This window comes from Macaca mulatta, chromosome 8 (genome assembly GCF_049350105.2).
Source record: "Macaca mulatta isolate MMU2019108-1 chromosome 8, T2T-MMU8v2.0, whole genome shotgun sequence".
NCBI lineage: Eukaryota > Metazoa > Chordata > Mammalia > Primates > Cercopithecidae > Macaca > Macaca mulatta.
The window spans coordinates 27110061-27125058 of NC_133413.1; the positions used below are offsets into that span (position 1 = coordinate 27110061).

General features: G+C 41.3%; 1 protein-coding gene across 5 annotated transcripts in view; it reads left to right on the forward strand.

The window, feature by feature from the left end:
• The window catches only part of DOCK5 (dedicator of cytokinesis 5), a 234970-nt gene that overhangs the window by 182201 nt on the left and 37771 nt on the right, over window positions 1-14998 (forward strand). For all 5 annotated transcript variants that reach the window (XM_015144994.3, XM_028852472.2, XM_001107224.5 and 2 more), the window contains 10 exons: window positions 81-175; window positions 1982-2060; window positions 4252-4352; window positions 5591-5649; window positions 5979-6133; window positions 6967-7052; window positions 9703-9862; window positions 10795-10835; window positions 11734-11824; window positions 14696-14815. In XM_015144994.3, coding sequence (XP_015000480.3) covers window positions 81-175; window positions 1982-2060; window positions 4252-4352; window positions 5591-5649; window positions 5979-6133; window positions 6967-7052; window positions 9703-9862; window positions 10795-10835; window positions 11734-11824; window positions 14696-14815 — 987 coding nt within the window. The remainder of the gene's footprint in view (window positions 1-80; window positions 176-1981; window positions 2061-4251; window positions 4353-5590; window positions 5650-5978; window positions 6134-6966; window positions 7053-9702; window positions 9863-10794; window positions 10836-11733; window positions 11825-14695; window positions 14816-14998) is intronic.

Consider the following 14998-nt stretch of genomic DNA (forward strand, 5'->3'; position numbering starts at 1 on the left):
GGTTCTGCTTGTGTACACGCCAGAATAAAGACTATGAATGTAACCCAGTTTTCCCCCAACCACTCCTCTGTTCTCCGCAGGACTTCCTCATGGAAACTTTTATCATGTTCAAGGACCTGATTGGAAAAAATGTCTATGCCAAAGATTGGATGGTGATGAATATGACTCAGAACAGGTGAGACAGCCGATGGCTGGCCCTGAGGCATTTGGCGGAATACCTGAGGCTGCTGTGTGAACTTTGGGAAGTGTCTTTCAATCCCTTTGCCTCAAATCCGTCATCTGTAAAGTGAGAATCTTCCTGCTCCAGAGGTCCTAATTTATGTGCTCATGATGTTGATTTTCCCAGGGTAATTGCCTTTGCTCCACCTCGGGCTCTCTGCTCCCTTCTCTAGCATCGTGTCTTCAGTGCTGTCACGGTAATTGTCATCCTCAACTCTCCGCTGCACCATTCCGTGGCTCCACATGGCCTGTGTCATCCTGACATTCAGGGTTCACCTGATACTGTCTGTTCTATGATCTGTCCGTGACGTGTTTCACCAGATTCTTCTTATGAACATTTAGATTCTTTCCATTTTCTATTATGTGAAATAGCACTGTGATGGCCTTCCTTGCTTTACAGATTTACAGATATCCATGGTTATTTTATCAGGATACACTCCGTTTTTTTGTTTTGTTTTGTTTTGTTTTTGACGGAGTCTCGCTCCGTCGCCCAGGCTGGAGTGCAGTGGCTGGATCCCAGCTCACTGCAAGCTCGTCCTCCCGGGTTTACGTCATTCTCCTGCCTCAGCCTCCCGAGTAGCTGGGACTACAGGCGCCCGCCACCTCGCCCGGCTAGTGTTTTGTATTTTTTAGTAGAGACGGGGTTTCACCATATTAGCCAGTATGGTCTCGATCTCCTGACCTCGTGATCCGCCCGTCTCGGCCTCCCAAAGTGCTGGGATTACAGGCTTGAGCCACCGCGCCCGGCCTTATCAGGATACACTCCTAAAATAATTTACTAGTTCAAAAGTTTGGCGAAATTACAGGACTTTTGATACACAGTGCCAAACTAACTAGTCCCTTCTGCTACTTCCCTGTGTATGCTACCTGTACTCCAACCAAACTGGCCTCTGCCCAGTCCCTGCATACATGGTCTGCTCTGCCTGACACCAGTCTTCCACCAGCAGTGCCTTCCCCATAACCTCCAGCTGTCAGCATTCCAGCCGTTCCATAAGGTTCTTCTCAAGAGTCACCTCCAGACAAAGCCTTTCTGAGCTGGATGTCCTCTCTTCTTCCTTGATTTTCCATACCCCATTCAAACCTCATAGAATTGTTTTCAGATTCTATATCAGATAATAGATGTACATGTTGTTAATTTCCCCTACCAAGCTGTAAATTTCTTAAGATCAGACACTGTGTCTTTCAACACAGACCTGAGCCTGTGCCTTGCAATTGCTGGCCCACAACAGATACTTGTTGAACAAAAGTGAAATGAACTGAATATATATTATGTTAAAAGTGTTAGAATTTAATGAGATAAATAAAGCAACCCATTATTGTAAGCATTATTGTTAACTCTACAGGATATCCAATTCTGAGTAATTCTACCCTAATATCTGATTAGCAGAAGCCTTCCCTGCTATGTACAGATTAGATTTAAAAAAATTTCTCCAGAAACCCTAAGCTTAAACAGAAGCATCATAATAGAGTCTATATTACCCTGCTCTGAGGCTTAAGAGTCCTGGTTTGCAGTCTCAGATCTACCTTCAGTTACCTAAATTGGGATGTGGCCTTGAGTGGCTCTTCTTGTTAGTTCTGTAAACTGAGCTCCTGTGCCCCGTCTGTGGATGGCATTGTGCTGTTGGTCTACAAGGACACTGTTAGATTGTGAGGTCTTAAGATGCCAAGTTCAGGTTTGGTTTGGTTTAGTTTTTAACATAGTTGGGGAAAAGTTTCAAAGGACATACAGTTGCCTTCTTTACCTGGTATTTTCCTTCCCCAGGGTTTTTCTCCGTGCTATAAATCAGTTTGCTGAAGTTCTCACAAGATTCTTCATGGATCAGGCAAGCTTTGAACTTCAGGTAGGCATGTGACTCACCTACATGCTTCTGGAATTCTTGGCCATGGCAAGAGAACTATATGAATTTGGAAAGTGTCTCCTCAGATTTCACCATTTTCACATGAAAAAGGTTTTCCTGTGTTTTTTCATTTCCTAAAGCACATATGCCTGTCACACTGTCCTCCAAACACAATAAAATAGGGGTTGTTTCTTTTTTCTATAAAGGTAACATCTGTTAAAAAAAAAAAAAAAAAAAAAGTCTTAAAGAGTAATAGTAGAAGATCAAAAATACAAATAGTCCTCCTTGTCACTGTAAACATTTGGAGTTGACCCTTTGTATATTTACACAAATGCACGTAGACACACATGGCTACAAATAAGCACACAGGTAACTCTCCTACCTACAAATGAGTTTGGTTCTAAAGAATGGTTCTTATGCACAGTTTGTTGAAAGTCCAAAGGAACTGCAAAACGGATGATCACTAATTCTATCTTCATTCATTCATTCATTCATTCATTCATTCATTCATTCATTCATGTGTCCATTCATCCATTTAGCAAATGTTAGAGTTCTTATATGTACAGGGCACAGGGATATTTCCCTGGTGAAGGCAGATAAGTTCCTTGCTCTCGTGGAGCTCACCTTCCAGGGTACTCTGCATTTTTGGGTGATGTGCTTTCTGTGTTCTTTGTCTTTGTGTGTATCTGTGGAACTGTTATCAGTGGAGGTCCTTGACTACAAATTGTCCGGGTTCTTGGTGTTTTGAACAAAATGCACAAACAAAGCAATGAAAGAATGAAGCAATAAAAGCCAGATTTATTGAAATGAAAGTACACTCCACAGAGTGGGAGCGGGCTCAAGCAAGCGGCTCAAGAGCACTGGTTACAGAATTTTCTGGCGTTTAAATACCCTCTAGAAGTTTCCCATTGGTTACTTGGTTACACCCTATGCAAATGAAGGAGTAGCCTGTGACCAGTTTGACCCTCCCACCAGTTGCAGGAGGGGACCAATCAGAGGTACTTTGAATTTTTCTTCTGCCACACAGTGCAAAGGGGTAGCCTCTGATCCTTTTGTTACTTGGGTGTGGAGAGGTGGAGTTTTCCTTTTGATTCAGTTCTAGGAAATCAGTGTGAATTGGCCTTCAGTGCCCTGCCTCCAGGCCCCATTTTCCTGCCTCAGAACTTTAAAAGTTGAAACTCGTAAGTAGAGGAAAGTATACACACATACACACACAGAGATGCATATGCATATAGATGAATATATATTGTATGTATGTATATGTATATTTGCCAAAATGGAATTAAGCTGTGCCGTTCTTTGGTACCCTGTTAATCTATTTTCCTTTTTCAATGATCTATGATTTTTTCAATAATGTTGAATATTTTCTTATTTTTAATGACTGAATACCATCTTTTCTATGCCTGGTCCATGATATATTTAACCAAATTCTTCTTATGAACATTTAGATTGTTTCCATTTTCTATTATATTAAATAACACTGTGATGGACTTCCTTGCTTTAAATTTTTAAAAATATTCATGGTTGGTCAGGCACAGTGGCTCATGCCTATAGTCCCAGCACTTTGGGAGGCCAAGGCGGGCAGATCACCTGAGGTCAGGAGTTGAAGACCAGTCTGGCCAACATGGCAAAACCTCATCTCTACTAACCATACAAAAATTAGCCAGGCATGGTGGTGCACACCTGTAATCCCAGATACTCGGGAGGCTGAGGCAGAACACTTGGGAGGTGGAGGTTGCAGTGAGCTGGGATTGCACACTGCACTCCAGCCTGGGCGACAGAGCGAGGCTCCAGCTACAAAAAAAAAAAGAAAAAGAAAAAGAAATTCGTGGTTATTTCATCAGGATAAAGTCCTAAAAGTGTTTACTAGTTCAAAAGTTTTGCAAACTTGTAGGGCTTTTGAAACATAGTGCCAAACTACGTACTATAAATAGATGTACTTCTTGGCAGCAGCTTTCCTTTATCCCAGGAGTAAAGAAAAATATAATAGTTTAAATTTTTTTAAAATGCTTAACATTAGGTCTCAAAACTTAGAATTGAATAATCAACACCCAAGAAAAAGAAATCTTGTAGAGTGTATTTTGTTCTTTCATTAATCCCTGGTTAATGACTTTACCATGTGACATTGTTTTATTATGACCCTTATTAATGTTATTTTTCATTTCCTTTTACCCACACAATTACTTCTGAACAGCTCTGGAACAATTACTTCCATTTGGCAGTAGCATTTCTCACCCATGAGTTCCTTCAGCTTGAAACCTTCTCACAAGCCAAGCGCAACAAAATTGTTAAAAAGTAAGTGTCCTTTTAAAGTTAAGATCGGGAAGGGGCTTCTTCCATTTGTTTATATTGAGAGCAGTATTTTAGGTATCACAGAAATTACTATTTAGTGGCTGCCCATGTTGTTAGTGAGGTAGATCTTCAACTAATTACTTAATAGGCCTCACATTCCCCCAGGTTCAGCACTCTTTTCTTAAGGCCCAACCATCTCCCTATCAGTCATCCCATGCTTTTTATCAAATCTGTACCTAGAGACGGACTTTGACTATCAGCATGCCCATCCCCAAGAACAGCTGCGCCTCTGCTGGCAGCTTCCCCAAATTGCAGGCATAGTACTTTGTGAAGTACTATGAGTACCATGAACCACTATGAAGAGTCACTCATAGTGCTTCACAAAGCACACTCCTTCCCTGCCGTTTCAGCAGAGAAAGCCAGGACTCAAACATTGCATTAAAATGCCCTCCAGATTCCTGGCCTGGAATTCAAAATGGAATTATGTGCAGAAGTGATAAGAGATTTAGGGAAGCATTGCATTTCATTGAGAGACTAGAAATCCAAAGACCGTGTTGTTAAAAAATAACTTGAGGAATGTATTATTTGAAGACTTCGAAATTTTAGTTCTGTTCCCTTTGTTGGGATATCTGTGATATCTAGGAAAACTATTTAGTGTCCTTCTACTTCTGGTTCCTCCCTCAAAAACTGCCTCTATATATAGAAAAACAGCAAAGGAATTTTTGCTCCCAAGGACCAATTTTTATCCCTTTGTGGGCAATATCACTCCCATTGAGAGTACATGGTGTAGAGCCTTCCAATGTGAATACTTGAAGAACATACTGGAATGGATGTATATTACCCAAATATCAGTCTGTAAAGTATATAAGTATTTAGTCTGCCTGTTAGACATCAGTCACAGTACTGTATAATCATACTTCATTCACCTTCCTTTTCATCAGTGTTTGCCGTGTTTTGTTTGGCTTTGTCTGTGCCTCATTATTCTCCCTGAAGTGAGTTTGTTAATCTCATCTTAGTTATTTTTCAGTGTTTCCATTTGGCTTTTCATGCTGTCAGGGTCCCCTGGCCTCTGTGTGCCTCATTCCTTTTGGGGGCTCATTTAGGTGTGAACCTCATCTCTTAAGGCTGGGCCTTAAGAGTGACCTAGAGGGGCACAGACTGTTTTTACTTTCCTTCTTATTGTGTTTATGCAATTCATTTCCACTGCAAATCCTCCTTCTGGTTTATGATCTTCTTCCTAGATATGGGGACATGAGAAAGGAAATCGGCTTTAGAATCCGGGACATGTGGTATAACCTGGGTGAGTGTCTAGCCTTGAACAGGCCTGATCACAACTTCTGAGTGACAAGCATGCCGTGATGAATTCTTTTTTTATTTTGATCCACATAACCCTGAGATGTATTTGTCTGTGTGTCTGGAAGTGAAAGTTGATTTGTGGGTTTCATTGACAATGAACTGTCTTTTACTCTGGCATCCACATGTTATCAGAATATAATATTGAGTCACTCACTTCTGAATTGAGTTGATTTACCCACATAAACCTTTTCTTATGGGCCTTGTGGAGGAAGATTGTAACACTTTACTTTCAGTGAAATAGTTTTTTAATATCTTCATTCACTTTCATTTCAGGTCCCCATAAAATCAAATTCATCCCATCCATGGTGGGTCCCATTCTGGAGGTCACTCTGACCCCCGAAGTAGAGCTCCGGAAAGCCACAATCCCCATTTTCTTTGATATGATGCAGTGTGAGTTCAATTTCAGTGGAAATGGCAATTTCCATATGGTAAGAAGTGGTAGACCATGTAGTATTAGTAAATGGACATATAGTCAACTCATTAGTCATTTCTTTCTATGTAGAGAAGCAGTAACCTAAATAATGCAAGTCCACGTTGATCTGAAAGTTCACTTTAGATTTCATTTTATAAGGCAATTAGAGATAGAGTCAGACATTGCAACCCAGAGCCTGAAAGAGATATTTTTGCTACATGTCTTTCCTAAGGCAACACCCTGTCTGTAGATAATTAAAGAAAGTTAACTTCATGCATTTTAATTCTGGCTGTTTGAGTATAGCCCAGAGAATAATGTGGTGAATTGAATTTTAAAACCTATCTATTATAGTACAGCTGAAAGCAATTTAATGGATTAAGTTCTAATCTAATTACTCTATAGCTTTGAGAACATCATTTTCCTGATGTGTCTTCTCTATGCCTCTGTTTTCTTATCTACAAAGTGTATTAATATTGAAAGGATGATTTTGCAGCTATGAACCTCTGCAAAAGCAATCTCACTGCGGAGACTTGGACATGAAACTAAAGTAAAATAGAAAAACGAAAATTATTATTCTATTTTTATATGCATAGTTGTAACAGAAAGCAATGTTTGGGATAATATTTTTTTAATCAAATGTAATGCAAAGGACAAAGTGACATGAGACTGTGTTAGAACATTTTAATAGGGCCTTGGTGCACAGTTTATGAGTGACCCTCTGTGATCCTCCCTGTCTGTGCTGAAAACAGTTCACAACTCAATGAATGGGTTGGCCAAGTCTAGAAAGGTTGGCCATGTCTTCTTCTAAGGATGCAACATTTTCCTGTGAAATTCTACGTCTCCTTTCAGTTTGAGAACGAGCTGATCACAAAGCTGGACCAGGAGGTAGAAGGGGGCAGAGGAGACGAACAATACAAGGTTCTTCTGGAAAAACTGTGAGTATTGCAGGAGCAAAACCTTAAGTCAGTGGTGTCATTTAGTAATAGAGAAAAACAGGGGTCCTGTTGCACTGATAGAGCAATTGAGTAGTCTCAGAGTCACCAGGGCCACCCCCACTGTGGTCTTCAGTGTGGTTATGGGGTATATACCGTCCACAGCTGACATTGTTTATCTGGTGGGAGTCAAATGCCGGTATTTTCCTGGCCAGCCTGGCCCTAGAGAACACAGCAGATGGAGGCAAGGAGGAGGTGCACAGAGCGGTGGCATTTTGCCCAGTGTTTGAATTTTTGAACTTCAGCAAAAGTGTTAGCACTTCTAATTATAACTGCAAAGCAACAATTTAAAGGAAAAAATATTTCAAGGTCTGCTGTGTATGTAAAAAATACCTTATGCCCCATAAAGGACATAAAACCAAAGCAGTTCTATCTCCAGCCAGGTTGGTCTTTTTCCTGTCCTGTCATCCACCCCATTCAACACATCTGTACCTCTGTCTGGGCTCCCATTATCACCACTGTCCCTTCTTCCTCCACCGCCACACTCACCTATAACCCTCTTGCCCTTGTCATCCTCCTTGGCACATGTGGAGTAATGGAGAATGGAAAAGTGATTATTTAAAAAACACATAGGTGTTGGCCTCAGTGAGAGATTGAGCGTCAAACCCTGTTTTCACCACATATTAAGAGTTTGGCTTTATTCCAGCAATTCTGCTTATCCAACACCTCATTTTTTTTCCCTCTCCAAGAATAGCATCTATTTTTTGATATCAGTATGAGGATTACAGGAGATGATATGCTAACATAGCATCTGTTGCAGAGTTCAAGCCTAATAAATATTGGCTGCTCTAGTGTTTGTGGTGGTTGTTATTACAATTTGTTTTTGGTGTTTGTTTGTTTTTAAGAGATAGGGTCTCTCTCTGTTGCCCAGGCTGGAGTACAGTGGTACAATGATAGCTCACTAAAGCCTGGAACTCCTGGGCTCAAGCAGTCCTCCCACTTCAGACTCCGAAGTACTAGGACTACAGGCATATGTCGCCATGCCCAGCTGTTTCTTATTTTTATTTGTGTAGAAATGGGGTCTTGCCGTGTTGCCAAGGCTGGTCTGAAAATTTTGCTTTAAGTGATCCTCCCACTTCAGCCTCCCTAGTAGCTAGGACTGTAGGCTTGCACCACCATGCCCAGCTGGCTTTCATTTTTATTTTTGTAGAGATGGGGTCTTGCTTTGTTGCCCAGGCTGGTCTAGAACTCTTGGCCTCAAGCATTCCTCCAGCCTTGGCTTCCTAATGGGCTGGGATTACAGGCGTGAGTCACCACGTCTGGCCTATTATTATTATTATTATTTGCAGGCCTGCCCTTCATTCACGTTGTAACTACTCTAGACCATTGCTTTCTCATGTTCCCTGAACTTTTCTAGTATTGACCAACTGCGTCTCCAGCTGAGTGCTTGCCTGGGTCACTTTGTTGTTCACCTGTTTTGTGGGAGTTTTGTGGATGAGAGTCTGTGTTTGAGGACAGTGCTCCCAACTGTTTTCTTTTTTGAAGATTCCCTAAGGAACCAGCACTCTGAATACTTAGAAATGGAATTGAGTTGATAAATAGTCTGTATTTTAAAGGACTAGAAGCCTTTCTTATTTTGTTTTTAATGGCGATAGGTCCTTTTGTTGGTGTTTTTATCCTGTTTCCATTAAGTCTCTCCATTTGAACTTCAAACCTCCCAGTTTATATCTTTTGCAATTCTGATCTTTTGTGGAATTAAATGAAGTTATGCACATATACACAAAATATTTACACGTGATATGCTACTTTTTTTTAATCCTGCAGCTGATTTTTTTTACATAAGGATCTTACTTTGTTTTCTTCATTCTTCCTAGTTCACTAACTCAGAAAAAATATGGATACCTAGGTCTCCAGTGCCCAAGAATAACCCTAAATCTGGACTAATGTTTTGGACCCATTTCTTTCTCTTTCCCTCTCCCTCTTTTCCCAGATTTTCTTTTAATTTTCTAATCTAATGAGCCCCAGAACTTGGCTCTATGTGTGACCAAAGGGACAGGATTTAGACTGAAAGTTTAGCCTCAGTTTGCTTCTTTACAACTCTGCATTTTTATCTGAAGCTAGGACTTTTATCTAAAGAGCCGCATTGCAGGAGGTGTACTAGGTTTCCAGGTTCCTCTAGGCTGGGCATCCATACGAGGCATTCCAGAATGTTCAGAGGATGCCCTGAGTGCCAGGCCTTAGGGAGGATAGAGAGATAGGAAAAATGGTCTCATGCAACTAGATTACAGTCCTCACACAGCACAAACCTTTTGAGCAAGGGTTTGTTGACTGAATAAAACACAAACAAAAACAGACATTGAAAGAAGGACATTGCGGGCTGGGATTCTAAGTGATGGTAGGACTTGAGCTGAGTCCTAAAGAAAACTGGAACTTGAGTCCACAGAGAAGCGCAGCATAAATGAAGGTCACAGGATAGGAAGGTGTTGCATGAGATGTGTGTGTCGGCTTAACTCTGTCACTTAATATCTAACACTGACATTCTGTGTCGTCAAATCCTATGCCAACCACTGCTGAGACCCTGGTCAGTGCCGGTCAGTGCTGCTGGAATGACAGCATGGAACCTGGGCTTTTGTCTCTCCCTCCGCCCCTCCAGGCTCCTAGAACATTGCCGGAAACACAAATACCTCTCCAGCTCTGGGGAGGTCTTTGCCCTCCTGGTCAGCAGCCTCTTAGAGAACCTGCTGGACTATAGAACCATCATCATGCACGATGAGAGCAAGGAGAACCGTATGAGCTGCACTGTGAATGTGCTGGTATGTGACATGCCCCTGGGGTGATGGGAGGGGACTCAGGCTGCCCCTGCACCCTACAGCTTAGCTCTAGGTGGATCCCACAAACACAGAGGCACCCCGGGCACCTTTGTGGAGCTGGTGTCTTCCTGAGTCTAATTGGAATGGCTGGCTCAGCTCCCAGGTACCAGCAGCCACAGACCCTGAGGATAAATTTGGTGTGCTTTTGATTGTTTTAATTTTTGTTTCAGTAGGTTTTGGGGGTACAGGGGGTTTCTGGTTACATGGATAAGTTTCTGTTTGTGTGTTTGTTTGTTTGTTTGTTTGTTTTTGAGACGGAGTCTCGCTCTGTTGCCAGGCTGGAGTGCAGTGGTAGGATCTCGGCTCACTGGCAACCTCCGCCTCCCGGGTTCAAGCAATTCTCCTGACTCAGCCACCCGAGTCAGGAATTACAGGCTGGAATTACAGGCACGTGCCAGCATGCCCAGCTAATTTTTGCATTTTTAGTAGAGACGGGACTTTCACCATGTTGGCCGGGATGGTCTCAATCTCCTGACCTCGTGATCCACCCGCCTCAGCCTCCCAAAGTGTCAGGATTACAGGCATGAGCCACCGTGCCCGGCCAGAGAAGTTCTTTAGTGGTGATTTCTGAGATTTTAGAGCACCCGTCACCCGAGCACCGTACCCAAAATGTAGTCTTTTATCCCTCACCCACCTGTAACCTTCCCCGCTGAGTTCCCAAAGTCCTTTATATCATTCTTGTGCCTTTGCGTCCTGAGGATAAATATCGCCTTTTCTTATGGGGATATTTGTTAAAGGGAAACAGTGAACACTGTGGAAAAGTGAAACTGTTGAAAAGCAGCAACAGTGGTTTGGCTATTTTTGTGGTGAGCTTGTCAATAGCTCTTGATTTATATTGGGATTCTTTGATCCTTTTTTTTTTTTTTTCCTGGCAGAACTTTTATAAAGAAAAGAAGAGAGAGGACATATACATAAGGTAAGCTGAAGGAAATTTCTTGCTTCTGCTATTTATTTCATGGCTTTGTGATTGATTTCTTCAGTAAACAAATACGATGCCCAACACCGTGTTTGCTGCTTTGAGAGACCCCTAAAAGTACATGATATGCTCCATTCACCCTGAACTGACAAACTCTTTAGACAGATACATGAATAAGTATGACAGGAAGGAGTGCCTACGTGAGGTCATGTCAGGGATCAGGGGAGGGATAGACAACTTCTATCCTGGGTGGGCAGGAGAGGCTGTATAGGGAGAGGCAGGAAAACCCATGCAAGAGTCTTAGCGAATCTCTGAACATGAAACAAACTTGTACATAACCAATATGCATGTTCTTGGGGAGAGATTCTATAGCTTTCATTAGCTTCCCAGAGGGGTCCAAGACCTAAAATTTAAAAACATTAAACAGCACTACCTTAAAGACGGAAGAGAAACTAGTCTAGATGGAGTCGGAGAAACACGGAGGCAGGAGGTGCGCAGTGTATTAAAGAAATGAGGAGGAACCGACTCCTTGGCTCAAGAGGAAGGAATAGCTTCTGTACAGTAGTGGGGAAGGGGGAGTCAGGCAGGGAAGCAGGCTGGGGTCTGGTTATGGAATGATCTGAACACTATATCAACTTGAGCCTGGGCAGCATAGAAACACCCTGTCTCTACAAAACACAATGAAAATTAGCCGGGCTTGGTGGCACATGCCAGCTACTCAGGAGGCTGAGGTGGGTGGATCACTTGAGCCCTGGAGCTCAAGGCTGCAGTGAGCCATGATCGGACCACTGCACACTCCAGCCTGGCCAACACAGCAAGACCCTGTCTCAAAACAAAACTTAAAAAACCTACAAAACTCTCGAGTGACAAGATGCTTCCTTTCTCCCCTTCTTGCCAGATATCTGTACAAGCTTCGAGATTTGCACCGAGACTGTGAGAACTACACAGAAGCTGCCTACACCCTTCTCTTGCACGCTGAGCTTCTGCAGGTGAATGGCTCAGAGAGCTTGTTTCAACAGGGTGGAGTATACCGTCCTTTCAGACTAAATTCTATACATTTTATGATTTTGATGGGAAAGAACCTTATTCCAGGGATGTCCTTTTATATAAGTTTTTAAAAATTCTTTCTAAATAGGCACAACTAATTTGTACATCAAGTATGGGAAAATGTCAGTTATCTTTTATTTAAAAGTCTTTAGAAAGCAGAGCATGACTTATGAACCTTTGGTAATTGACACTCTAATTAAAGCAATAAAACACACGTTGATGAATACATTAAAAAAATTTTTAAAACTGCAGAAAACCACAGAAAGATGAGTTATAAGTGAATATAGTACCATAGAAGTACTCTGCTATTTTTATTCTCTCCGTAAATAAATGTATGTTGTGGCTTAGATATAAATACATCTATATGCTATGAGTCCCAAGTAATTATTTCTGGCCCTGAGCAGCTCCTCTAACTTTGGATTTACATACAAACTTTGATTGGCTAATACGCAGCTCAAACTGAACAAGGCAGTAACAGGAAGCTTTATTTCTCACTCTTTGCTCCTCCCCAACCCATCCTACCTCATTTTATTACCATGTTACTAATAACATTCCCATCCATTTAGTTACTCAGGCAACCTCATAGTCATCTTCGATTCTTCTCTTTTACTCACCACCTTCCATGTTCTCCACAAGCAAGAGATGTGGCCCCTCTGTTCAGAAAATGCCCCTAACCTATCCACTTTTCTTTTTATTTTTTCTTTCTTTTTTTTTTTTTTTAAGAGATGAGATCTTGCTATGTTGCCCAGGCTGGTCTTGAACTCCTGGGCTCAAGCAATCCTCCCACTTCAGCCTCCCAGAGTACTAGGATTACAAGTGTGAGCCACCATGCTGGCCAATCCACTTTTCTTTATATCCCTGGCCAGCACCTTGGTCCATCCCATCAGCATGTCACACCTTGAGCACGACAGCAGCCTCCTGTTGGACATCAAGTATGGGAAAATGTCAGTTATCTTTTATTTAAAAATCTTTAGAAAGCAAAGCATGACTTATGAACCTTTGGTAATTGACACTCTAATTAAAGCAGTAAAACACACATTGATGAATACATAAAAGAATTTGTAAAACTGCAGAAAACCACAGAAAGATGAGTTATAAGTGAATATAGTACCATAGAAGTACTCTGTCTTCTATGAGACATAGTATAGTGTCTCTGTCTCCAGTCTTGTTCCCAGTTATTAATATTCTTTTAATTTTATACTAAAGTAATATAAGTGCATTGTCCTAAGATATGAATTAAAAACAGGATTCCTATGCTTCATCACTTCCCAAAGGAAATTCACAATTCATATTTAAGTTTAGGGCATTAAAAAGCTTATTGTATAATGGGCCAGGTGTGGTGGCTCACGCCTGTAATCCCAGGTCTTTGGGAAGCTGAGGGCAGCAGATCACTTGAGGTCAGGAGTTCGAGACCAGCCTGGCTAACATGGTGAAACCCCGTCTCTACTAAAAATACAAAAACTTAGCAGGGTGTAGTGGCGTATGCCTGTAGTCCCAGCTACTTAGGAGGCTGAGGCAGGAGAATTGCTTGAACTGCAAGGCGGAGGTTTCCAGTATGCTGAGATGGCACCACTGTATTCCAGCCTGGGTGATAGAGCAAGACTCTGTCTCCAAAAAAAAAAAAAAACAAAAAAACTTATTGTATGTAGCTGAGAAAGTGAGGCTTGTTGACTGTAGATTTTGCCATTGGATGATCACAAAGAAATCCTGAGTGTCTGTAACTGTAGGTCTCTTCATTTGAGCAACTCAGTAAGTTAAACTCTCCTATCCTGCTATAAGGTATGAGGTATGAATGCAGCTTTTTTCCACCCAGATTGCTATTCAATAGAGATGCTGTTAAGTATAGTTCACATTTTGCTTATTGATATAAGACCCCATCTTTATTACTAAATTCTTATTTTGGGGGCAGGGAATCTCTTTCTAGATTGTATATGCTTTTATGTGGGTCTCTGTCTGTTCATGTACCAATACCATACTGTATTAATTATTAATTCTTGATAGTATGTTTTATGACCTGGTAGTTACTCTTGATTGCTCTTCTTTTTCAGAGTTTTCCTACCTATTCCTTTTTGTTTATTTTTCCATATGGACTTTGGAAAGATGAAATTTAAAAATTAATTTAGTGAGAATTTACATGTTAATGAAATAGAATTTTCTTATCCAAAAGCATGGTATGACTTTCCGTTTGTTCGAGTCTGTGTTTGTGCCCTTCAATGGTGTGTGAAAGTTTTCTGCATATAAGTCTTGCATATTCCTTGTAATGTTCACTCTTAGAAATGTTCTTTTTGGACTTATTTTTGTTTGGTTCCATTCTTCTATTATCTTCTGTATATTTAGTCTCCATGTATCTGAAATCTGTTTTATTCCAAGTATATTAATTGGTTTTCCTGCTGCGTAACTTAATTCTCTTACTGCGTGTCGCAGTTTCTTAGTCAACTGCCTTGCCTTGTGAGGAATACAGCCATAATGTTTGGAAATTGTGATAGTTTTACCTCTTCCTATTCGTTTTTAGACTCCTAATTTGTTCCTTCTATCTGACTGAGTTAATGGTGCCCCAGTACTGCGACAGTCATGTCAGTTAGCGACCTTGCTTTGTCGCTGGCATTTTAGGGGAATGCTGTGGGTGCTCATCCATTTGGCATGATACTTGTTTTGGAGCTGGCATGTGTACATGTGTGTATATGTAACTTTTGTGTTTCATACATAATCTAAAATACAAAATCAATGAGTCAAATATATATGCACTATTTTCTTGATGTTAGAGGGCTGAATATTTGTTGTATTAACCATGTGTTGCTTTTCTTCCTTTTCAGTGGTCTGACAAGCCCTGTGTGCCTCATTTACTTCAGAGGGACAGTTACTATGTTTATACCCAGCAAGAGCTTAAAGAGAAGCTGTATCAAGAAATCATATCGTATTTTGACAAAGGCAAAGTGAGTATTGGATTGTTTTTCTACCAGGGGAATGAGGAAAATGACCGCAGTATCGCAGTACGATTCTGATGCTCACCACCTGGAGTTAGCACCGACTACCCAGGTTCAGGGCACCGTCTCCAACGAGACTGCCCCCACTTCAGATGCCTTCTGCAAGTTTGGGGTTCCCCAGTCCATTCATAG